Source organism: Rhodotorula graminis (assembly GCF_001329695.1).
Source record: "Rhodotorula graminis WP1 unplaced genomic scaffold RHOBAscaffold_6, whole genome shotgun sequence".
Taxonomy (NCBI): Eukaryota; Fungi; Basidiomycota; class Microbotryomycetes; order Sporidiobolales; family Sporidiobolaceae; genus Rhodotorula; species Rhodotorula graminis.
The window spans coordinates 810,951-833,824 of NW_017264933.1; the positions used below are offsets into that span (position 1 = coordinate 810,951).

The 22,874-nt window shown below is 66.8% G+C and overlaps 8 protein-coding genes and 1 non-coding gene across 9 annotated transcripts; 4 read left to right on the forward strand and 5 right to left on the reverse strand.

Annotated features, from left to right (window-relative positions):
• Positions 1–494: 494 nt before the first annotated feature.
• On the reverse strand, positions 495–582 carry RHOBADRAFT_t54. Its single transcript has one exon. It is a non-coding gene; the product is annotated as a tRNA-Trp (tRNA).
• A 4,056-nt stretch (positions 583–4,638) lies between these two features.
• On the forward strand, positions 4,639–6,414 carry RHOBADRAFT_36223 (uncharacterized protein; the record flags this gene model as incomplete). Its single annotated transcript, XM_018413339.1, has 7 exons — positions 4,639–4,810; positions 4,898–5,319; positions 5,426–5,559; positions 5,618–5,738; positions 5,812–5,975; positions 6,060–6,144; positions 6,215–6,414. 7 exons carry the CDS (start codon positions 4,639–4,641, stop codon positions 6,254–6,256), a joined length of 1,140 nt encoding a protein of 379 aa, XP_018271419.1. The 3' UTR covers positions 6,257–6,414.
• A 174-nt stretch (positions 6,415–6,588) lies between these two features.
• Positions 6,589–8,616, reverse strand: RHOBADRAFT_14353 (uncharacterized protein; the record flags this gene model as incomplete). Its single annotated transcript, XM_018412200.1, has 12 exons — positions 6,589–6,710; positions 6,792–6,821; positions 6,897–7,075; positions 7,152–7,206; positions 7,269–7,331; positions 7,392–7,423; positions 7,496–7,711; positions 7,788–7,808; positions 7,866–7,939; positions 8,007–8,168; positions 8,232–8,303; positions 8,383–8,616. The coding sequence occupies 12 exons, from the start codon at positions 8,614–8,616 to the stop codon at positions 6,589–6,591; spliced, it is 1,260 nt and encodes a 419-aa protein (XP_018271420.1).
• Positions 8,617–9,223: 607 nt separating this feature from the next.
• RHOBADRAFT_53355 (uncharacterized protein) lies at positions 9,224–10,803 on the reverse strand (the record flags this gene model as incomplete). The annotated part of the gene is made up of 10 exons (XM_018416799.1): positions 9,224–9,535; positions 9,606–9,729; positions 9,793–9,850; positions 9,910–9,960; positions 10,018–10,033; positions 10,098–10,174; positions 10,234–10,422; positions 10,487–10,519; positions 10,608–10,730; positions 10,794–10,803. The coding sequence occupies 10 exons, from the start codon at positions 10,801–10,803 to the stop codon at positions 9,263–9,265; spliced, it is 954 nt and encodes a 317-aa protein (XP_018271421.1). The 3' UTR covers positions 9,224–9,262.
• Positions 10,804–11,111: 308 nt separating this feature from the next.
• On the forward strand, positions 11,112–12,716 carry RHOBADRAFT_64992 (uncharacterized protein). The gene is made up of 2 exons (XM_018418623.1): positions 11,112–11,581; positions 11,648–12,716. The coding sequence occupies exons 1-2, from the start codon at positions 11,118–11,120 to the stop codon at positions 12,684–12,686; spliced, it is 1,503 nt and encodes a 500-aa protein (XP_018271422.1). The 5' UTR covers positions 11,112–11,117; the 3' UTR covers positions 12,687–12,716.
• A 169-nt stretch (positions 12,717–12,885) lies between these two features.
• Positions 12,886–16,722, forward strand: RHOBADRAFT_66407 (uncharacterized protein). The gene is made up of 20 exons (XM_018418958.1): positions 12,886–13,045; positions 13,147–13,184; positions 13,249–13,376; positions 13,449–13,470; positions 13,538–13,577; positions 13,635–13,720; positions 13,788–13,914; positions 13,990–14,062; positions 14,142–14,381; positions 14,459–14,470; positions 14,549–14,609; positions 14,776–15,006; positions 15,163–15,217; positions 15,293–15,359; positions 15,439–15,805; positions 15,873–15,987; positions 16,054–16,154; positions 16,220–16,278; positions 16,336–16,406; positions 16,513–16,722. The coding sequence occupies exons 1-15, from the start codon at positions 12,906–12,908 to the stop codon at positions 15,568–15,570; spliced, it is 1,452 nt and encodes a 483-aa protein (XP_018271423.1). The 5' UTR covers positions 12,886–12,905; the 3' UTR covers positions 15,571–15,805; positions 15,873–15,987; positions 16,054–16,154; positions 16,220–16,278; positions 16,336–16,406; positions 16,513–16,722.
• On the reverse strand, positions 15,594–16,752 carry RHOBADRAFT_26697 (uncharacterized protein). The gene is made up of 6 exons (XM_018412758.1): positions 16,511–16,752; positions 16,336–16,404; positions 16,220–16,278; positions 16,054–16,154; positions 15,873–15,987; positions 15,594–15,805 (listed from the first exon to the last, which is right to left on the reverse strand). The coding sequence occupies exons 1-6, from the start codon at positions 16,689–16,691 to the stop codon at positions 15,707–15,709; spliced, it is 624 nt and encodes a 207-aa protein (XP_018271424.1). The 5' UTR covers positions 16,692–16,752; the 3' UTR covers positions 15,594–15,706.
• A 65-nt stretch (positions 16,753–16,817) lies between these two features.
• RHOBADRAFT_53359 (uncharacterized protein) lies at positions 16,818–18,293 on the forward strand. Its single transcript, XM_018416800.1, has 5 exons — positions 16,818–16,977; positions 17,045–17,216; positions 17,279–17,406; positions 17,472–18,029; positions 18,097–18,293. Exons 2-5 carry the CDS (start codon positions 17,129–17,131, stop codon positions 18,256–18,258), a joined length of 936 nt encoding a protein of 311 aa, XP_018271425.1. The 5' UTR covers positions 16,818–16,977; positions 17,045–17,128; the 3' UTR covers positions 18,259–18,293.
• A 2,086-nt stretch (positions 18,294–20,379) lies between these two features.
• On the reverse strand, positions 20,380–22,812 carry RHOBADRAFT_64995 (uncharacterized protein). The gene is made up of 15 exons (XM_018418624.1): positions 22,630–22,812; positions 22,451–22,489; positions 22,185–22,380; positions 22,063–22,121; positions 21,979–21,996; positions 21,876–21,914; positions 21,739–21,813; positions 21,626–21,679; positions 21,516–21,560; positions 21,425–21,456; positions 21,296–21,358; positions 20,997–21,230; positions 20,870–20,923; positions 20,745–20,798; positions 20,380–20,678 (listed from the first exon to the last, which is right to left on the reverse strand). Exons 1-15 carry the CDS (start codon positions 22,665–22,667, stop codon positions 20,632–20,634), a joined length of 1,047 nt encoding a protein of 348 aa, XP_018271426.1. The 5' UTR covers positions 22,668–22,812; the 3' UTR covers positions 20,380–20,631.
• Positions 22,813–22,874: the final 62 nt, after the last annotated feature.

Here is a 22,874-nt window from a genome sequence, read left to right on the forward strand (position 1 = left end):
GAGCGAGGTCGAAAGCGCGCCTTTGAGCTGGACCGAGAAGGGCACGCTTCTGTAGAGCGGCCGAGAAGCTGCAGGACCACGCGAGAGCGGTCAATCTGACGAGCAAGCGAGCGTGGGCGGGCTCGAGAGGCGGCAGGGGCGCGCAGAGGTGGCGAGAAGGCGGCGAGCGAGGAGGTACGGCGACTTGGGAAGGTCGCAAAGAGGGGCTCGAGCGCGGGCGAAGAGCGGCGAGAGCGGCGAGAGCGACTTGCGAGAGGACAGCCGGGTCGAGAGAGGCATCGTAGAGGAATGCAGATGTTGGCCGGCGTCGAGAAGGAGTGTGCGGCCAGAGGTGGAAGAGAGCAAGGGGGAGGATGCGGTCGGGCACATTGTGCGGCTCGGCGGGGAAAGCCTCGTTGGCTTGCAAAAAGGTGCAGCGGGTCCCTCTCGATGTCGGCGCTGCGCCGGGACCGTCGGTGGGCTCGAGGAACAAAAGAACGACCCGCAAAAAGAGAAGTCCCCTGACGGAATTGAACCGCCGACCTGACGATATAATTCCGATTTAAACTGGAGTCGCCCGCTCTGCCCCTGAGCTAAGAGAACTTGATAACTGCGCCATCCGACGCTTTGATGTACCTCGGAGGTCAGAGGCTGCACAAGTACCCACGTTCAAAATGTAGTTCTGAACTCTCGTGCGACGCTCTCAAGACCGCTGGCTGGTCGTGCCCCGACGACGCAACAAGCCGTGTACTGTCCCTCTCACAAGCCGCAACGGTCAGAGCCTCGCACCTGAGACGGTGCCGCCGGTCGACTGGTGCCCGCCCCGCCTCGACCACAGCGAGCCTGCCCTTTCGACGCGTCGTTCCCGGTCCCGCTTCCAGTCGAGAACTCTCAACCGTCCAGGCGTGAGCAGGTCGGCGGGCAAGGTCGACTCGAGACGAGAGCGCTCGCTGCGGCGCACGGTTCCCTCCCACCAGACTCGCGCGCTCTCTGTCCTGCCGAGCCTCGCGAGGCCTGCTCTCTCTCTCTCCCACGACGTCGGTAGAGAGTCCAGCGAGCGACACCTCGAGTCGCTGGCCTCGAGCGTACCGCGGAGCGCGCGACAGCTGTGCGCGCCGTCCAAGCCTCGTCGCCGCAGGCACACCGACACCGCCCACCCGGGGCCGCGTCGTCGTCGTCGAAGAGTGACCCATACGCAGCGGGAGACTGAGAAGCTCGAATGAGCGCAAGTGCTCGGCGCAGGAGGAAGCGAGGCCGAGCGTGGTCTGCCCTCGCAGCGCGCCCTCGAGCGTCGAGAGATAGAAAGAGAGAGCCCCGTGAGAGCAGGGAGCGACAGTACCCAGCGCTCGTGTCCTCTTGCGAGCGAGGAGCATGCGTGCACCCTCGGCGCGACGCCAGCCATGGTCGCCGCCGACGGTGGGAGGAGGAGGAGGAGGGGCGAGGCGAGAGGTCGCTCGCTCGAGGGACCCGCGCGTGCCAGCGGGGCTGCAAGCAGTCGACAGCTGTCGACAAGGTCCAGCTGCCTGCAAGCGAAGCGAGGTGCGAGAGGGAGAGGGACACACTCGCAGCCGGCTCTCGTCCTCATCGTCATCTCGCGTCGACCTCGAAGCCGCTCGCGACTGCGACAGAGCCGCACCCACGCACCGCGCGAGCATGACCGCCTCGTCGCAGCGTCCGCCGCCACCACCACCACCGCCCGCCCTCGCCGACCTGCGCTCCAAGGCCCACGACACGCTCGCCTCGCTCCAGCCGGCCCAGTTCTCGGTCCGCGCGTGGAGCCGCGCAGCCCAGACCGCGTTCGACCATGCCGACCAAGCCTGGCATCGAGGCCGCACCAACAACGACCACCACCAGGTCGCGTCGGCCTTTCTCGAGTACAAGCGCGCAGCCGGGTGAGTGGGGCAGCTCCCTCCCTCTCTCTCTCTCGCGCGCACTGGGTCGTCGACGAGCCTCGCCATGCGACCGTCTGCGGCCTGGTTCGGTGCGCAGCTTGGGGCCAAGCCGGGGGCGGGGCGGCGGCATGGCTCACCACCTCGACGGGACGCCCACTGACTCCTTTGCGTGCGCCCACAGCATCCTCCAGATCATCATGAAGCACCCGCAGTACAAGGACGTCGTCGCCGCCCGCAGCGACGACTACTTTGCCGTCGCCCGCCTCAAAGAGGTCCGTCCCTCTCGCTTTCTCTCTCCTCCCTTCCTCCCTCTCGTACCCCTCCTCCCTCGCGCCCTTGTCAATCTCGACGAGCGAAACACACTGACCCTCCCTGTCACTCCCTCCCCCGCAGCTCGTCACCGGCGCCAAGGCGTCCCAGGACCAGGTCGTCGCCTGGCTCGAGCAGCGCGAGGCCACCATGTCCGACCCGTCGACCGCCACCAAGGCCGACTCGAATCCCCTCATCGGGTTCGTCCCGCTCGTCCTCCGTTCTCCCTCCCCTCCCCCGAGGCTCGTCGACTGACTCGTCGTCGCCCCGACAGCCCTCGCGCCGACGCCTCGAGCTCACGCCCGAGCCCGCACAAGTCGCCCTCGTTCCCGACCGCCACCCTCGCCGACCGCCTCGCCAAACTGCGCGCGTCGGGCATGCCTGACGCTACGACCTCGAGGCCGTCGTCGTCGCCGCCGCCGTCGCCCAAACCCGCGTTCGGCTCCGCCCACTCGCCCCGCCAATCCACCATCCCGCTCTCTCCTGTCGCTCCCACGCCCCGAGCACCTCGGTCGGGCGACGCCGTCGCCGACAATGCCGGCGAGCGGTCGGGCAGTGCTCCTCCCGTCCTCCCGCCGTCGCAGGTGCAGGAGCCGGCGACGGTGTGGGAGGGCTCGGCCCTGCAGTTCCGCCACGAGGGCGGTACGCCAATAGCCGGGCGTCAGAAGGGCGTCGTCGATCGAGGGCCAGCAGGCGGTGTCGGCGTCGCGCCCGATCACGGCGAGCCTCCTTCCCCGTCCGCATCGCACTTTGCGACCTCGTTCCCGAGCCTCGACGACTTCGAGCGCGACATCGCCCCGTCCGACGCTCCCTCGCCGTACTCGCTCCCGTCCGTCCCCTCCTTCGACCCCGGCGCGACGCCGGGCAGGCCGCCTCGACCACCTCCGCCGCATCCTCCGAAACCTCGACACCTCGATGAGCGCGCTTTCGCCCGCGAGCAGACCGAGCGGGTCGAGGCGATGTCGCGCGTGGCCGAGAGTCGCCGGTCGAACGGCCATCCGCCGCCGACGCCGCCGCCAAATCGAGCGAGCCTGCCGGCCGCGCTCGTCCCGGGCGGCGGCAAGGCCCTCGGCGGCGCGCTGCCGTCGGCCTCGCCCTCCCGTCGTTCTTCTGCCGCGGCGCAGCCCCTTCCGCCGCCAACATCTGCGCATCGGGCGCTCAAGATCCCGTTCGCCAACGACGTCCGGCCTGCCGAGCTCTGGCAGTACCTGCAGACGAGCAAGGCCGAGACGGGCGAGGGTCCTCGCGTCCTGCTCCTCGACCTGCGCACGCGCGAGGAGTACGAGCACGGGCGCATCAAGGCCGAGACGGTCTGCCTCGAGCCCATCATCTTGCGCGACGGGTGCGTCCCCGGCCCGCATCTCTCTGCCCCCCTCGCCGACTCGCACTGACTACAGCCTCGGCGCCTGCAGGATCCGGAGCGTCGACATCGAGAACGCGCTCAGCCTGTCGCCGCCGCACGAGGCGGCGCTGTTCGCGGCGCGCCACCACTTCGACATGATCGTCGTGTGCGACCGCTCGTCGTCGTCCTTGCCGAGCTCGCCGCCGACCTCGACCTCGTCCGAGGCGCAGCGTGTCCTGTGGAACCTGTTGAGCGCCATCTACGAGCGCGAGTTCGTCAAGGGCCTGCCGCGACAGCCCCTCCTCCTCGTCGGCGGGTGGGAGGCGTGGGAGAAGAAGGTCGGCGCGCAGGGCATCGTCGGCACCGGCGCCTCGCCGAGGGTGCAGCAGGACGAGATGGATCGGGCAGAGACGAAGAAGGCGCATCGTCGGGCAGCAGTGCTGCCGCCGTCGAACGGCGAGATGGGCGGGACGATGCTGCGGAACGGCTCGAGAGTGCGTCCCAGACTCTCTCTTCACTCCATCTCTCCCTTGCACTCGCGCACTAACTCACGATATCGCTCCACAGGATCAGCAGTCGAACGGCGGCTACTTTCCCTCGGCCTCGTCGTCGTCCTACGCCTCGCCGTCGGCGTCGAGCAGCCCTGCCGCCGGGCTCGTCTCGCCCCGGCTCGCCATGCCTCCTGTCGCCGCACAACGCTCGGGACCTGCGCCGTCGTACGACCCGTTCGCCTCCTCGCCGCACGCCCGGCAGAGCTACGCCCAGCCTCGAGCAGACGGCTACCACCACGCGGTCGCCCCGCCGTCGTCCTCGCCCGGTTCGAGGTCCCGCAGCGGCACGCTCGACCAGTACGGCGCCGCACCGCCACCGTCGTCGACCTACATACCCGGCAGCGGCGAGTACCAGCATCAGCGCTCCTCGTTCGACTACGCCCGCCCCTCGATCGACTACCCGCAGCTCCAGCACCGCGCTCCTCCGGCCCTCAGCCACCCGACTCGACCGGCTCCTCCTCCTCCAGCATCTTCTACCGCCTACTCGGCCGTTCCTCCCGTACCTCTCGCCCGACCGCCGCCGGCCAAGCCCGCGCCGATGCGCTCCAACTCGTCCTTCTCGAGCATGCAGCCGGCGCAGTACTCGGCGGCACACTCGCGGTTCCCGACCGGGCTCCTGAGCTTTGAGGAGGGCGTCATCGGCATCAGCGGCCTCAAGAACCTCGGCAACACGTGCTACATGAACTCAACGATCCAGTGCCTGAGCGCTGCCGTCCCTTTTGCCCGCTACTTCACCGGTGCGTCCTGCCCTCTCCCTCTCCCTCTCCTTCCCTCGAGTCGTCGCCTGACTAGCTCTCGAACGTTGGCGGCTCGTGCGCTCGCAGGTGGCACCTACCGCAAGGATATCAACGTCTACAACCCGCTCGGGACCAAGGGCGCGCTCGCCAACGCCGTCGCCGAGCTCATTCGCGCCCTGTGGGCGCAGCAGTACCACTTCCTGTCGCCCGTCACGTTCCGCGAGAACATATGCCGCGTCGCGCCCCAGTTCCGAGGGTCCGAGCAACACGACGCGCAAGAGTTCCTCGGTTTCCTCCTCGATGGCCTGCACGAGGACTGCAACTACGTCGTCAAGAAGCCGCCGCCGGTCGAGATGACGCCTGAGCGCGAGCACGACCTCGAGACGCTGCCGCCGCAGGTCATGAGTGACCGCGAGTGGCAGATCTACAAGATGCGCAACGACTCGTTCATCGTCCAGTGCTTCCAGGGCCAGTTCCGCAACCAGCTGCGGTGCCTGACGTGCCAGAAGGTGCGTCCTCGTCTCTCTCCCTCTCTTGCCCGAGGGCCTCGCACCCCTCGCACCCCTCGTCGTCGTTCGTCGAGTCGAACTCACGCCTCTTCCCCTCGGCGCGCAGACCTCGACGACGTATAACACGTTCATGCCGCTCTCAGTGCCTATTCCTGGCGGTCGAGGCGTCGGCAGGGTGTCGCTCTTGGCCTGTCTCGAGCAGTTTGTCAAGGACGAGGTGCTCGACGGCGACGACGCCTGGTACGTCCTCTCTCTCGCCTCTCGCACGGCGTCCACACCTGACGCCTCGCCCCTGCAGGCACTGTCCTCGCTGCAAGAAGAACCGTCGGGCCGTCAAGAAGCTGTCCTTGTCCAAGCTGCCGCCGATCCTCGTCATCCACCTCAAGCGCTTCTCGTTCCACGGCCCTTTCAGCGACAAGGTACGCCCCTCTCGTCTCTCTCTCTCTCTCTCTGCGCCTGTACCGATACTGACATCACACCGTGCGCTCGCAGATCGAGACGCAGGTGCAGTACCCGCTCGCCGGCCTCGACCTCACCCACTTCGTCCCGCCGCCCATGATGGACCAGTCGGGCGCCTCGTCGAGCCCGCCCAAGGGCTACAGCTACGACCTGTTCGGCGTCACGAACCACTACGGCAACCTCAGCAGCGGCCACTAGTGCGTCTCGGGTTCTCTCTCCCTCGCAAGCAGACGAGCGCGCACTGACCTCTCGGGCCCCTCCTCTCTCCTCCCTCGTCGCAGCACGGCCTTTGTCCGCAGCGGCCGAGACTGGTTCAACATTGGCGACTCGAAGGTGACGCCCGCCGACCCAGCTCACGTCCAGTCGGTGCGTCGTCGCCTTCTCGCCTTCCCTCGCGCCCTCGCCCTCGTGAACTGACCCTGAACTCGTCGCGCAGGCCAAGTCCGCCTATATCCTCTACTACACGCTCCGCACCTGAACATACCCATCCCCTGCCCACCTCGCCCATACCGCTCTCCTTGGCCGTATCATTGCCGCCGTCGTCGTCGTCCACCGTCGTCTCTTTCTCTCTCTTCTGTCTCGCCGTGCCTCGTTGTCTCTCCCTCGCACTTAGTTCCTTGCAGCGACTCTTGACCTGTCTATGTGAGCGTCGAGGGAGCCAAGGGTGCGCGTTGCAGTGCGAGAGAGGGGGGAATAAAACTGAGGAGACGAACGAGAGCGAGAGGGGGTATCGGCAGAGAGAGAGGGTCGACGCAAGCGAGAGAGGGGGTACACCGAGAAAGGTAAAGACGGGCAAGAGGAGAGAGAGGGCTAGACAAGAGGCTGGAAGCCCGTCACCTCGTCGTACATCCTGCGCTTGAGGTCCTCGCGCGAGAGCTTCTCGAGGTCAAAGTCGAAGAATCCGGGGTCGAGAGGCGGCGCGACGGGCTCGTCTGCCGGCGAGGACGTGCTTTAGTACGTCGTCGAGCGAGAGAGAGAGAGAGAGAGAGAGAGAGAAAGAGGCGCGAGCTCACCGTCCGGGTCGTGGTACTGGGCGAGGTAGGCTGCGCGAAAAGACAAAGGCTCGAGGTCAATGCTCACTTCTCAAGCCATGAGGCAGAGGGAGACTGTCGACGCACGATGTTCGAGGCACTGCTCGGCCGTGAGCCGCTTGGTCGGGTCGAACGTGAGCGTCTTTGCGAGAAAGTCGCACGCCTGCTCCGAGGCGGCCGGGAACAGCTCGGCAAAGTTGCGGCGCTTCTGGAACGGGAGCGCGCGCAGGTAGTCGCGCGAGCGGCGCGAGTTGATGCGGTAGAACCTGCGTGGGAGGAGCGGGGCCGGGTCAGGCTCGGTCGGGGAAGCAGAGGGGAGAGGCCCGAGCGGGGAGGACGCACTCGTCAATGGTGGGCGTGCCGGTGACGCTGAGGATCAGGGTGAGCTGGTGGTGGTCTGTGGATGCGGACAGTCAGGACGTGCGACTGAGAGAGGGAGAGAGAGAGAGCTGGACGCACAGTCGCGACCAGGGAAGAGCGGCCGGCCGCTCAGCATCTCGGCGCAGATGCACCCGACGGACCCTGCGGAAAGTGCCAGTGTCAGGGACGGCATAGGTCTATGAACCGAAACAGTCGACGCACAGATGTCGATCGCCTTGGTGTACTGCTTGAACCTGTCGAGGGCGAAAGGGGATTGAGAAGGTCAGTGTCGCGCTCGAGCCTCGGCCGAGGAGTTGAGGACGCACGTGAGCATGATCTCGGGCGCGCGGTACCACCTCGTCGCGACATACTCGGTCATGAAGCCCGTCTCGCCGCCGTTGGGCTCGGCCGTGAGGACGCTGCGCGCGAGGCCAAAGTCGCAGACCTTGAGGTCGCAGTTGGCGTTGAGGAGCAGGTTGGACGGCTTGAGGTCGCGGTGGATGATGTTGGCCGAGTGCATGGCCTTGAGCGCCCGCAGAGTCCTGCGAGAGAGAGACAGCGTCAGGCTTGGACGAGGTAAAGCGGCGACGAAGAAAAAGGGGAATGGCGAGGACGCACTGGTAGACGAAGTACTGGACGCTGCGCACGGCAAGGGGTCAGGGTCGGCCTCGCAGAGAGACAGTGAGAGGGACGCACTGGTCGTCGGAGAGCGGCTGGGTCCGGATGACGCGGTACAGGTCCGTCTCCATGAGCTCCTGGATGAGGTAGACCTGCGCACGCTCGTGACAACGTCAATGAGTGCCTCTCGACAGGCACAAGAGGACCGACGGGACGCACCTCCTGGAACGAGTCGTACGAGAGCGGCTTGATGAGGTCGATGACCGTGATGAGATTCTCCGACACCTGGTGCTCGGCAAAGAAGCGCAGGAGCTTGAGCTCGCGCAGGGTGCGCAGCGCGAACATCGAGTGGTCGAACGGCATGACCTTCTTGATGGCGACCTGTGGGTCTCGAGCGTCAGGGGCGGTCGTGGAGGAGAGGGAAGGGAGGGGAGGACGACGCACTCGCTGACCGGTCGCCTTGTGGATGGCCGAGCACACGACGCCGTACGCTCCCTCGCCGATGACGTCCTGGACCTGTACATGTCAAAGAGCCTCAGTCGACTGTACTCGGGCACAGAGAGAGGCTCGAGGAGGAGAGGAAGGCGAGGCGCACCTGGTACTTCTGCCCGACCGAGAACCGGATCTTCCTCGGCTCCTTCTTGTCGTCCTTCTTGCTCGACGGCTTGTCCCTCGCGAGCTGCCCCTGCTCCTCCTGCGCCGGCGGCTTCCCCTGCCCCGGCTCACCGAGCTTGCCCCCGCTCGCGCCGACGCCACCCTGCTCGCTCGACGGGCCCGCCGCCGGCTGATCGTGCGGTGCCGACTGCCCCGGTACTGGGTCCTGCTCCATGCTCGTCGAGGGTCCTGGTGCGCTTGCGGCGTGGGCGGGAGGTGCGGGCGCCGCCGAGGTGGATGCGTGCGCGGGTTGAGCGGCGGCGGTGGAGCTGGCGGGGTGGGCGTGCATGTGGGGGGCGGATGCTGCTGGGTAGGCGAACGGGTGCACGGTGGCCATGCGCTCGGGGTGGGCGAGAGCTCGGCGGACGAGGAGGCGAGAGGGAAGGGAGGATCGAGTCGGGAGCCGGGCGAGAGGTGCGAGCTGGGTGTCGCTCGAGCTGCTGCTGCGGGTGCGCGAACGAGGCGAGAGTGCAGGAGAGAGAGCAAGAGGGAGCACAGGGGGCGCTGGCTCGAACGCTCGTTCTTCCTCGTCGACAAGGGCCGCCGAGCGGAGCCGGGAGGGAGCGTGCGTCCGGGGCGACAAAACGCGGGGCCACAACGCCGTCGCCTCGTCCCTTTGTGCGCTCACGCTTGCCGTGCACAGAGATGCGCTTTGCACTCTCGTCGAAAGCTGACAAAGGTATGTGGGCGCCGCGAGAGCGGCGCGTGAACGAGGACCGAGCGAGCACCTCGACTCGAACGACCTTCTCAAACAGCTTTCGACGACGACGACGACGCACAGTGGCTCGACTCGAACAGAAAGCGCGTTGCAGGCTCGTCGCTCACAGACTGTTCTCAATCTTGAGAATCTCCTGCAGGTCGGCGACGACCTTGTCGCCCTTGCCCTCGCCCGCGTCGAACGGCAAGATTGGCCGCCTCGGCACGCCGCCGTACCCGCGCACCTGGCTCAGCGCGTACTTGGTGCCCGAGATGCCGCCCTTGACGAGCACCCAGTCGGCGCGCGACACGACGCCCTGCAGCTCGGCCGCGGCGGCCGGGTCGACCTTGCCCGACAGCGACGCGACCGTGTCGCGGTACAGCTTGAGGCAGGTTTTCTGCGGACGCGCCGAGGGGGTCAGACGAGGTCGCGTGGGCGACTCGAGAGAGAGAGAGAGGAGGACGCACGGGCGCAATGTTGGCGAGGCCCGTGATGCCGCCCGCCGCGCCGATAAAGACCGAGGGCGCGAGGAAGTCGACAAACCCGCCCAGGACGGCAAAGTCGTCGCGCAGGGTCGTCAAGCGAGAGAGCCTGCGAGGTGAGAGGTGTCAGGACGGAGGAGAAAGGCCGGGAGAGCGAGACGAGGCGACGCACTTGCCGACGCTGCCGCAGGTCAACTTGGTGCCGACGATGTTCTTGGACGCGGCGGCGACTGCGGGAAGACATGCATAAGTCTCGAGAAGTCGTCGAGATGCAGCGAGAGGGACGCACTCTCCGTCATGAGGTCCGAGTCGATGTCGATGCCGGACGCAGCTCCCGGGTCTGCGAGGACGAGTCATCAGATGGGGGTCGACGAGAGAACGAGAACCGAGGGCGCACAGTTGTACACGATGATCTGCAGGTCGTCGAGAGAATGTGAGCGTGGCCCCTGAACGAGAGAGAGCGAGGGGGAGACGCACAGGGATGGGGCTCGCCTCGGCGACGTCGACGAAGAACTGCTTGAGCGCCGGCTTGCCGAGCGCGCCGGCAAAGTAGCCTGCGACCGAGAGCGTCGTCAGTCTCGTCGCGAGCTCGAGAGGGACGAGCTGGACGCACCAGGAGCAATGACCATGGCGTAATTGGCGCCCCTCTCGGCCGCCTCCTTGGTGAGCTCGATCGTCTCCCTCGTCGAGCACGCGCCCGTGCCGACGATGAGCGGGATGTCGGCGAGCGCAGGGTCGGCGTCGAGAGCCTCGCGAGCGGCGGTCACGACGGCGTTGCGCTCAGAGTGCGACAGGTGGACGGCTGTCGAGGAGGGAAGGTCAGTTCGCTCGCTCGCTCGTAGCGGTCGTCGGACCGCGAGACGCACCTTCACCCATGGAGCCGAGCGCAACGAGACCGACTGCGATCGTGTGGACGCAAGAGATCAGCCTGGGTGCCTGGGCTCGCGCGAGTGAGGGGAGCGAGGGAGGCGAGAGAGGGAGACGCACCTCCAGCGCTCGCGACGTAGTGGGCGTGCTTCTTGAACGTGTCGAGGTCGAGCGACTCGTCGTCGTGGAAGAAGGTGTTGATCGGGGCGTACACGCCGCGCGGAAGGAAGCGTCCGAACTTGGCTGCGCGCGGTGGGGGAGATGGTGAGCGGGGGCGACGCGGGGGAGGGTGGTGGGGGGACTCACTGGCAGTCATGGTCGAGGTGGTGCGCGTGTGGGTAGGGGTGTGCTGAGCGAGCAAGGAGCGTGTGAGAGGGAGGAGAGAGGGGCGAAGCGAAGCAAGCGGGGCGCCGGCCGACGCGACGCTCAGAGCGGCCAGCGGCTCGTCTCCCTCCAAGCGGCTCGCCAGCGAGCGCGCGGCCGAGTGCCTTCAGTACTGCACGTGCCCAACCGGCACCGAGAGAGCCGCTGTCGAGGGACGAGGTTGAGAAATCCGCGGACTTCGGCCGCCAGCCAGATGAAGCTCGACTCTCTCGCTCTCCTCCCTCTGCACCAGCCCGCCGCCCGACCATGGCGGACGCACCGGGCACCTCGAGGCTCGGCACCTGCCAGACCTGCGCCGCCCAACCGGCGCGCTACAAGTGCCCCGCCTGCTCGTTCCCCTCGTGCTCCCTCGCCTGCTCGACCGCACACAAGCAGGCCGCGCCCTGCTCCGGCGTCGCCCCACCCGTCTGGAGTCGGCCCCTGCAGGCCAACGAGATGACCTGGGGGTCCCTCATGCGCGACCAGAGCTACATCGCCGGCGTCAACCGCGCCGTCGAGGACGTCGGCCGCCAGCTCGTCGCCGACAAGGTCCTCCCGCAAGGGCGCGGCTTCGGCCGACCGGGCGACGACACCGAGTCGGTCCGGCTCGACGAGCGCAACGACCGCGAGGAGCGCATCGTGCGCGAGGCGCAGCGCGACGGCGTCGAGCTGGTCCTCCTCCCCAAGGGCATGAGCAAGCGCCTCAAGAATGGCACGCACTGGAACCACAAGTGCGCCCACTCCCTCTTCTCTCTCTCCCCGCAGAAGCACCCGCTGACCATGCTCCCATCTCGCAGGCAGAACCGCCTCGAGTGGACCGTCGAGGTCGCGTTCCAGCCCCGACCCTCGTCCGACCCTTCCTCGACCCCTCCTTCCCCTGTCGTCATCACCACCGTCCCTCAGCCCGCCACGTCGACCCTCTACGCCGTCCTGACGTCGGCGCTCGGCTCGCGCGACAAGAAGGGCAAGGGCAAGGCGCGCGACCCGGACGACGACGCGTGGATCCTCGCCGAGAAGGCCTGGGTCGACTCGTTCAAGCCGAGCACGACCGCGGCGACGCAGGAGCGTGTCGAGAAGGACGGTGCGGCCGAGGCGGGAGCAGACGAGCGCGAGGGAGTCGAGAGCGAGGTCGTCGCGGACGAGGGAGCACCGGCCGAGGCGGCCGAGACTGCGCCGGCGGACGCAGCAGCGGCCGAAGCGGACGTCGCGCCGCTCTCGACGAGCACTGCGCCGACGGAAGAACCCGCACCCGCCGCGCCCGACGACTCGCCTTTCGTCCTCCTCCTCGCCTTTTACGTCCGCCTTGCGCCCTCGCTCGACGACGGCTACGCCAACGCCACTTCTTCCTCCTCCTCCAGCAAAGCCTCCCGTCCACCCGCTCGCCAAGTCCACCTCGTGACGCCGACGGCGTCGCTCACGCTGCGCCAAGCGCTCGCCGGCGCGACGGTCCTCGAGACGCCGTTGTTCGAGGTGTGGCCGCGCGAGACGTTCTTGCGGCAGCAGCTCCTCGGCCGCCTCAAGGTCGTCGAGCAGCCGAGCGCGGCGGACGTTGCTGCGCGTCGAGGAGAGGCGGCGGGAGGGTGGGACCGCGGTCGTGGGCGAGGGAGAGGGCGAGGACGAGGGGAGGGGCGCGGTCGAGGAGGAGGAGCAGGTGGGTCGAGCGGTCGGGGCGCTCACCATGGCGGGGCGGGCGGCGGCGACGAGCAGCAGTGGGGCGGGCCGCAGGACAGCGGCTGGGGCAGCAAGCGGGGCGGTGCAGCGGTCGAGGGCGGCGACGAGAAGCGGGCTCGAGTCGACGACGGCGCCAGGTTGCCTGCGCGGCCAGAGGGAGCGTAGCCTCGTCGAGCAACGATGCCCGTGTCGCTCTCTGTGCAAGGAGAGCTGCTCGATCGAGTGGATGCTGCCGCGGTCGAGCCGAGCGGGAAGCGGTCCGTTCGGCGCGGTCGTCGTTGCTCCGCTGCCCGACTCGTCGCTCCCCACGCCTTCTCCGAGCGATCTGCAGCGTCGCTGCTCGTCTTCCTCCTCCTGCTCTACACACGCGCGCGCACGCCCACCATGCCCGCCATCACGAGCTTCGACATCGAGGACCTGCGGTTCCCGACCTCGCTCGACGAGGCCGGCTCGGACGCCATGAACAAGGACGGCGACTACTCGGCGGCGTACTGCACCTTGCGCACCGACGACGGCCAGGTCGGGTGAGCTCCCTGTCGTTCCTCCCAGCCTCGGGGGACGGGTGCGGGGAACCTCGAGCGGAGAGCTGACCTCGTTTGCTCCTCACCCTGTCCTCGACATGCAGGTACGGCCTCACCTTCACCATCGGGCGCGGTAACGACAGTGCGTCCCTCCCCCTCGAGCAGTCGCACCGAGCGAGGCACTCACGAGCTAATCGCGCCCGCAGTCGTCTGCTCGGCCGTCGAGCAAGTCGCGTCTCGCCTGGTCGGCTGGACGACCGACGAGCTCTTCTCGGCAGCAGGGATGGGTCGCATGTGGGACTACCTCCTCGCCGACTCGCAGCTGCGGTGGATCGTGCGTCCTCGCTCTCCTCCCCCACTCGGTCCAGCAGAACGGCGGACTGACCTCGCTCTCTGCGCGCAACAGGGACCCGAAAAGGGCGTCATTCGTGCGTCGAGCTTGTCCCCTTCTTCTGGCGCGACGAGGAGCCGGGCGACTGACTCTCGAGCCCGCAGACATCGCGACCGCCGCCGTCGTCAACGCTGCTTGGGACATGTGCGCCCAGCCTGTCCACTCTGCCCCTGCGACTCTCGACTGACGGTCCCTCTGCAGGTACGCTCGCCACGAGAAGAAGCCGCTGTGGCAGCTCGTCGCCGACTTCACGCCCGAGGAGTTTGTCGCCGCAACCACTTTCCGCTGTGCGTCCCTTCTCGTCCTGTCCCTCTCTCCTTTGTCCCTCACACTGACCCGTGCCACCTCTCACAGACATTACCGACGCCATCACGCCCGACGAGGCGCTCGCGCTGCTCAAGGAGAAGGAGGCGGGCAAGAAGGAACGGTTGGCCAAGCTGAAGGCGGAGGGTTACCCGGCGTACACCACCTCGGTCGGCTGGTACGTCCCTCTCTCCCTCTCGTCTTGTCAATTTGAAGGCGTACGAGAGACCTGACGCATCCTCGTGCCCACCAGGTTTGGCTACTCGGACGAGAAGGTTGCCAAGTTGACGCGCGAGGCCATCTCGCAGGGCTTCAACCACTTCAAGGTGCGCCCTCTCTTTCCCTCTCTCAGTGCCTGATCGACACTGTCGACATGACCTGACCTTCAGTCCCGCACACCCGCAGATGAAAGTCGGCGGCGGCGTCGAGAACGACAAGCGCCGGCTCGCGCTCATCCGCTCGATCATCGACGACCCCAAGGAGTGCGCCGGGCGGCCCGAGCCGTCGCCTGGGAGCCTCGAGGGCAAGCAGGCGGGCCCGACCGGCTCGTGCCTCATGATCGACAGCAACCAGGTGTGGGACGTCCAGGAGGCGGTCGACTACGTCAAGCAGCTCGCCGAGGCGCGCCCATGGTTCATCGAGGAGGTGAGCACCTCTCCTCCTGACCTTCTGGACACCATTCACAGAGAGTTGCGGACTGACACGCCTCTCCATCCTCGCAGCCGACCGCACCTGTGCGTCGCTCGCCTTTTCCTTCCTCTTCTCGTGCTCTGCCAGTCGAGGACATCACACTCACTTGTGTACATGCGCAGGACGATATCCTCGGTCACGCTGAGATTCGCAAGCAGCTCAAGCCGTACAACATCGGCGTCGGTACGTCGTCCTCTCTCCCCCGGCCTCTCTTCCTCGTCCTCCTTTCCTCGTCCTCCTTTCCTCGTCCTCCCTCCCTCGTTCTTCCCCCTCGGGCGACCTGCGCCCCTTGTCCACTCCCCTTACCCACACTCGCGAGCGCCGCCCTCGCCCTCTCGCCTTGTCTTAGACGTCCCGCCACCGACGAGCTTCACCTTTGCAGCGACGGGCGAGCACGGCCACAACCGCATGCTCTTCAAGCAGCTTCTCGCCGCCGAGGCGATCGACGTCTGCCAGATCGACTCGTGCCGGCTGGCCGGCATCAACGAGATCCTCGCCGTCCTCCTCATGGCGGCGAAGAAGGGCGTGCCCGTGTGTCCGCACGCAGGAGGCGTCGGCTTGACCAACTACGTCGTGCACTGTGCGTCGCCCTTTCTCTGTATCCCTCCCTCTTTCTCCCTCGTTCTCGCCTCGTGACGATGGCGTCGCACCGGCTCTCCTTCCCGCGCTCTCGGCGGCCTTCTTAAGTCGGCAAACGACGACGACGACGCGAACTGACGCCTCTGGCTCCTCACAGTGTCCATCATCGACTACCTTTGCGTCTCGGGCACCAAGGAGCGCAACGTCCTCGAGTGCGTCGGCCTCTCTCCCTCGTCGTTGCCGTCTCGACGACCTCGACTGACCCTCTCTCGTGTCCTCGCGCTCAGATACGTCTCGCACCTGCACGAGCACTTTGAGCACCCGCCGACGATCAACGCGCGCGGCTTCTACAACGTGCGTCCCCCTTCTCTCTCTCGCCCTCTTGCCCGACTCCGGTCCTGACGCCGCACGGACCCCTCGCCCTCTCGCGCAGGTCCCGCTCGACCCGAACGAGGGCTACTCGATCGGCATGCACGACGAGAGCAAGGCGACGTACGTGTACCCGCACGGCAAGTACTGGAGCACGGCCGGCCAGGCCAAGGTCAGGGCCAACGCGACGTCGTAGACGAGCTCTCGAACGGCGAGACGAAGGACAGAAGTATTGCAGTGCAGGTGTATCGTGCTACAAACAGATCCAGGGTGCGCATAACGAGAGACTGAGAGAGACAAAGCAAGAGAGAGAGAGGGCGAGGAGGGCGAGTCTAGCCGATGCGGCTGTGCGACGCCGTGTCGAGCCCGGGCAGCTTGGCGTGATCGGCCGGGTTGGCCTGCGCCTCGTAGACGGTGATGATCGGGTCTCGCTGCGTGAATCGAAGGTGCAGCTCGTCAGTGAGGGGGCCCGTCTGCGCGAGAGGAAGCAGAGCGCACCGTCAGGGCCGAGTACTCGCCCTTGAAGCCGACAAACGAGACGCGCGTCGTGTCCTCGCCGTGGTTCGAGGGAAAGAAGAGGGTGAGGGACCGGACTGAGGGGAACTTGGCAGGTCTGCGGGACGGTCGAGGTGAGCGAGAGTCCGACGAGCCGAGGGACAGAGAGTGGGAGGGAGCGCACCGGACGGCGTACTCGACGACCTCCTTCGTGACGGCGACGTCGAACGACTGCGTCACGTCTTGCGACGTCGCCTCGTCAAAGTCGAGGAGCTGGTTGGCGAACTGCGCGCGAGGTCGACGAGAGTTAGCGAGGCTCGAGGAACAGGATGGGTGACGAGGCGACGCACGACGAGCATCTTGTCCGGGGTGTAGCCGGCTGGCCCTGTCTTGATGAGGATGGACCGCACTGCGAGGCAGGGCGTCAGGGAGGGCGGGAGGGCGAGACAAGGGAGAGGGGACGCACGCTTGACGGAGCCGGTAAAGGGGATGTGGAGGATGAGCTGCTCGTCGGCGTCCGACTCGAGCCATTCGTCTGTAGGGTGCCATCGAGACAGTCAGTCCTTGCCACCTTCTTCTACATGCTCGACCGCCCTCAGCTCGTCGGCAAGTGGGGCGAGAGCGGAGAGAGGGAGACGGACCGTCTTGGTTGCGCTGGTCCCAGGGGCGAATGACGACCTTGGCGTGTTCTGGGTCGTCGCAGTTGAGGGCAACGACCTGGTCGCGGTCGACGTGCTGGTACAGAAAGTTCAAGGTGCCATCGAGGAGGACGTGGGCGTCCTCGTCGCCGCACTGGCAGCCTGCCGGGTGCTGAGGTGCCATGTCGAGTGCTCTTTGTTCGCTCACGCTGGTCCAGCAGGCGGGCAGAGCGAGAGCGGGAGTGTGAGAGGGGCAAACGCGAAGCGACGAGATGAAGTCGCTCCTCGCTCGACCACCTCCCGCTCTCTGCACAGCTCGAGCGTGCTTCTCGCAGCTCACAGTCCAGTCAAGGAGCCGCATCAACCCGTCCATCTCGGCGCAAGCCAGCCCCTCGCCGTCGCCGTCTCGCCCACCTCGCCTCCCTCCATCTCCCCCGGACTCTTCATCTTTCTCCTTGGCCACAGCACCAGTGAGTCCACTCGCGCACTCGAGCGACGCTAGCAGGACTCTACTGACCGATCCGCCTGTCGCGACAGCCGCTCAAGCCGTTGCACCTCGTCACCTCGTTCTCTTCCTCCTCGTCTTCCCCTCCTCCCCCCTCACCCGCTCGTCAGCCCACCATGCTCAGCGGCAAATCCTCCAACTCGATGCGCGACAACTATGGGACCCACGGCGTCGACAACTACTACCGCATGGTGCAAGAGTCGTGTGCGTCGGCCGCGCGTCCCTCCTCGTCCTGCCGACCTGACCTTCTCTCCCTCCGTCTGCAGACCGCAACCCGCACTACCTCGGCCTTCGACGCGTCCTCACGACCTTCATGGACCAGTACGTCGCGCAAGAGAAGCCCGAGCGCATCAGGGTGCTCGACCTGGCGGCGGGCTCTGGCGAGGCGACAGAGGTGCGCACTCTCCCTTTCCTCGACGCGAGCCGGCAGACCGATCCTGACTCGCGCGTCGACCGCAGATTCTGCTCCAGTGGAAGAGCGCTCGATGGCCATCAGCAGCACCTGCCGCATCTACTGCTGCGCCGGACGTCGTCGCCGCCGCCGCTCCACCCTCCGCACCCGCACCTACACCCGCTCTCCCACCTTCCGCATCACCAGCTCCTCCCGCATCGTCTCGCCCTCCCTTTATCCCTCCCGCCCGCCAGTTCCCTCAGCGCGCCGTCGCTCGACCAACCCGTCCCTCAGCACAGCCCTCCCTACCCGCACCCGAGCTCTCGATCGTCGCGACCGACCCGTTCACGGCGCCCGCGTACCGCTCACGCACCGGCCTTCCCTGCTCCGAGCTGTCCTTCGCCAACGTCGCGGCCGGGCAGCTCCCGCCGCCGCCGCCAAGCTCGGGCTCGAGCGAGCCGACCAGCGCAGAGGGCGACGATGCGCCGGTCGAGCCGTACGACCTCGTCATCATCTCGTTCGCGCTGCACCTCGTCGAGTCGTCGTCCGAGCTGTGGGCGCTCCTCGACGAGCTGAGCAAGCGCGCGAGGTGGCTGTGCGTCACGGGTCCGCACAAGAAGCCAGATGTGCGTCTCGTCCTTTCGCCTCTCTCTCTCTCTCTCGCGTGCTTTCACTGACCCTGCCTCCCTGCAGGTCAAGGACTCGTGGGGCTGGAGGCGGTGGGACCCGTCTGGGGCGTGGAAGGCGACGGACGGCAGCGAGCGGGTCGGGGGCGAGTCGGGTGACGGGGCCGAGATTGTGCTCGAGCGGGTGCGGTTGCGGCTGTGGCGCAGTGAGCACAACTGGGAGGCGTAGTCCTTGCGTGCATCGTCGGCCTGGACGTTGTCGAGAGAGCGAGCGAGAATTACCTTGTTCCCCCTTTGGCCGCTTCCCCGCTCGCTCAGGCCGCGCCGCTTCTTTTCCTCTCGCCCTTGCTCTCTCGCTCGCCGCTCGCCCGCCAGGCTCGCACTGCTGCGACCCAGGGCCATGTCTGCGCTGTCCAAGGTCCCGCCCATGCCGCAACCCGCCCGCTGCCTCGTCCTCGTCGATGGCAACGCCGTCCTTGTCCGTCCTTCATCTCCCTCCTCCCCCCTCTCCATCCACGCCGTGGGAGAGGCACTGACTGATTTGCCACACAGCCTGAGCGCAGCAATCTGCTCCGAGGCTCGCAAGGCGGCGGCCTCGCGTCGTACAGCATGCACGAGAACCTCCGCCGCGCCATCTCGCAGCAGGTCGGGCGCGACTGTCAGGGCCTCGTCGCCGTCTTTGCGTGCGTCCAGCCTCTCCTCCTCCTCACAGAACCGAGCGGGAACTGACTAGGGACTGCCACAGCGACATCCCGCAGCTCGCGACCGCCCTGCGCATCCCGCACGAGGTCCTCGTCCAGTTCTCGAGGGGCTTCAGCTCGACTGCGGCGCCTTCTGCTTTCGTCAACGTCATGCACGGCAGCACCCTCAGCACGATGAACGGTGCGCCCCCTCGCTCGCCGTCCTCTGCCCGACGAGCGCCACTGACCTCGTCTCGTCGCAGCTCATCTCGTCTTCCACGCGCCCGCCGTCGACTATGTCGTTCTCGTCGGCTGGACGACTGACATGCACGCCCACTGGCTGTCGAACCTCGTCCCGACCACTTTCCGCACCCTGTCCAACTTCTACCGCGTCGAGACGGCCGCCCAACCCTACGCCGCCTCGCTCGTCAAGCTCGTCCCAAAGCAGGTCCGCTTCCAGGGCCTCATGGACGCCGTGTCGGTCAGCCCGATGCGCGACATCACCGACCCGCCGAGCGACCACGAGGAGGGCGTCGGCATCGACCACGACGAGCTCGGCGCGAGTCCGCCAGCGCCGACGGTCAAAAAGGCGACCAATGGAACGAGCGGTACGCGAGCTTTCCCTCTCTCTTCTTCTCTCTACGCCTCGAGACTGACTCTCTGGACCCGTAGCTACTGCCGCCCTCGCGACCTCGGCCCGCCAGTTCACCTCGGCGCTCCTCGCCCGCAGCGGCCTGACGCCGACGCCCTCGTCCTCAGCCACGCCAACTGCCGCCCGCACCTCGTTCGCCTTCCGCTCGGCGCTCGCACCCTCGACGAGCGCGCCGCCGCTCTCGCGCCACGACACGACGTCGTCCTCGGGCCACAGCGCCGCGACCGTCTCGGCCGGTGCGTCCCCGTCCTCTTGCGCTCGAGCCTAGACGACCTGACGTCCTTCTCCCACAGTCGCGACGCCTCAACCTGTCTCGTCGACGCCTACGCAGATCCTGGGCAGCTCGCCGTCCGTCGAGAGCTCGTCGTCGGCGTCCATGGCTAGCTCGCCCGAGAGCATGCTGCGCCACATTCCTGGCGTGCGTCTCTCTTTCTCTTCTCTCTATCACCCAGAACGCGACTAACTCACACTCTCACATGCACAGGCTCTCCCGGCGTCGCCGCCTCGCGCCGCCGACCCTTCCCCTCCTCCGCCTGCTCCCGTCGCGCTCGAGCCCCCTCCGACCGCCGCTCCAGCGCCTCCTCCAGCCGCCTCGATCGCCCTCCCTCGCCCGCCAACCGTCCCGCAAAAGTACCGTCCGCTCCTGCGCATCCTCCTCGCCCTGCAGCCCACCGGTGCCGTTCCACCGCCGCTCTGGTCGGCCGTCGGGACGCACCTGCAGCGCGAGGGCGCGCTCCCGCAGGGCAAGGGCAAGCTCGCGTCGCTGCTCGCACAGGCGCAGAAGGACGGGTGGGTCAACTTGGGCCGCGGCGAGAGCGCTGGGAGCGAGTGGGTCAAGATTAGCGCGAGGGGGAGGAGGGCCATGGCCAAGGCCTGAGCGGGCCGTCGTCGTCGTCGTAGCTTTGCAATCGCGAGTCTGTGCTTCTCTGTGTCACTCTCGTTCTCGCTGCGGGGCCCGAGAGAAAGTCGAGGAGGACCAGCCAGCTGAGATTCCACAAGGACGAGGGACGAGGGGAGGCAAACAAGGGTGGGGCAGGTGCGGCGGCAAAGACAAGCTCGAGGGAGGAATGATGACATGCGGCGAGTGCGTAAGGTGGAGGAGAGAGAGGGAGAGGGGGGGGGTATGGCCAAGAACGAGAACGAGGTCGAGGTCGAGAGGCAAACAGGGCGGAAGCAGGGTTCGAGGAGGATGCGGCGGGACGTGAACAATGCGTGCGGGAACCGAGACAGGGCGATGAGGGGAGTGTCTGAGGAGAGGGATTGAGCGCTCTCACGAGTGCTGGGGCGGCGGGGAGGTGATCTCGTCGTAGATGAGGCCTGTGTCGACGAGGAGAGGGAGGGGTCAGTGCACGGTGACGGACGAGAGCGAGAGCGAAGACGCACGCTTGAGCTGCTCGCGGTCGAGCTGCTGCTGGTCGAAAGAGAAAAAGGCAGGCGCTGTGGGCGAGGGCAGGGCGGGTCAGGGCCGACCGGCGAGAGAGAGAGAGAGGACGGCGAGGACGACTCACGGAGGACCGGCGCCGTCGGCTCGTCCGTCTCGTCGTGGTACGGGTCGAGGTAGGCTGCAGGACGAGTAAGTCGAGTCAATCACCACACACAACGAGAGAAGAGAGAGAGAGAGCGCTCAGGACGCACGGTGGCTGAGGGCGTCGACGACGCTCATGCGCTTCTTCGGGTTGAATGTCAAGCAGCGCTCGAGGAGGTCGATCGCGAGCGGGTTGGCGTTCGGGTACAGGGTCTGGAACGGCTTCTTCTTCTGGAACGGGAGCGCGCGCAGGTAGTCGCGGCTGCGCTGCGAGCCGATGGCGTAAAAGTCGTCGAGCGAGGGCGTGCCGAGGACGCCGAGGATGAGGGTGAGCTGGTGGTGGTCTGTGTGACGGTAGGCAGGTAAGTGAGAGGCCCGATAGAAGAGGAGGAAGGGGCGTCGGGCGCACAGTCGCGACCGGGGAAGAGCGGTTTGCCGTTGAGCATCTCGGCGAGGATGCAGCCGACGGACCCTGCGAGCGAGAGCACAGTCAGTCTCTCGTTCGACCAATAGGGCGCAAGGGAAAAAGGCGACGCACAGACGTCGATGGCGAACGTGTACTCCTTGAACCTGCGAGGGCGACGAGGAGTCAGTGAGGGACGCAGACGAATGTCGGCGAGGCGACGCACGTGAGCATGATCTCGGGCGCACGGTACCACCTCGTCGCGACGTATCTGCGTCGTAGCGAGCGGTCAGGACGGGACAGGCGACGCAGGAAATGGAAAGAAGTGGGACGCACTCGGTCATGAACCCGACGGCCTCGGTCTCGCTCGACATGGCGGAGCGCGCCAGGCTGTATACGCAGAAGGTCAGTCTACACTCAGGCTAGTCGCGAGAGAGAGCTGGACGGACCCAAAGTCGCAGATCTTGAGGTCGCAGTTGGCGTTGAGCAGGAGGTTGGACGGCTTGAGGTCGCGGTGGAGGACACTGTGTCAGGATGTGCGTGAGCGGGACGTCTATCGCAGACAGGCAGTGAGAGAGTCACGCACGCCGCCGAGTGCAAGGCCTTGAGGCCGCGCAGGGTCTGGCTGCGAGCGCAAAAGGAGAGGGTCAATTCGAGGCCCTTGTTGCTGAGGCGGCGGGACGACGCACTAAAGGAAGTACTGGCAGCTGTGAATGAGGAGTATCGTCAGTTAGGCGTCGTGATAGAGGCCGAGAGAGAGAGCGGGAGCGCACTGGTCGTCCGAAAGCTCCTGGCTGCGAATCACGCGGTGCAAGTCCGTCTCCATGAGCTCCTGTGGGGGCGAGGTATGCGTCAGGAGGGGCGCTCGGTCAAGGAGAAGAGCGAGGGGGCGCACCTGGATGAGATAGACCTCGGAGAAGCCCTCGTAGGTCGAGGGTTTGATGATGTCGAGGATCGAGATGATGTTCTCGTGTGCGAACCAGCGCAGGAGCTTGATCTCGCGCAGGGTGCGCAGGCAGAACATCGAGTGGTCGAACGGCTGGATGCGCTTGACGGCGACCTTGCTCTGGGTCGGGAGATGCACCGCCGAGCTGCGCGTGCGAGACGTTGGTGAGCGGACGGTGGACGCGACTGAGTGGGGGGCAGGGAGAGAGGGCGCACCTGACGAGGCCGTACGCGCCTTCACCGACGACGTCCATGCTGCGCGCGTCGTCCAGGACAGGTCAGTTCTCGCTGCACGGCTGGCCGTCGCTCGCCTCGTCGACCCCGCGCAGCATGCAGCCGCAGCGAGCTCGGCTCGACCCGTCGCGCGTTGTGAGAGGGTGAGAGTGGGGACATACACCTTGTAGTCGTCACCAATGTCGAACTTGCGGTCCATGCTGCACTGGATCGAGGAGGGGACGAGGTTGAACCGAGGCGAGGTCGGGGAGGGAGATGAAGAGCGACGAGGCGGATTCCTCGACGACGACAACACGTGGGAGCTCTGTTGGTAGCGGATTGGGCGAGTCGAACAGTGTGCTACCTGAGCAACTGGAGAGCAAGCGGTCCTGGAGCGAGTGAGGACGGTCGACGCGGTCAAAGGGGA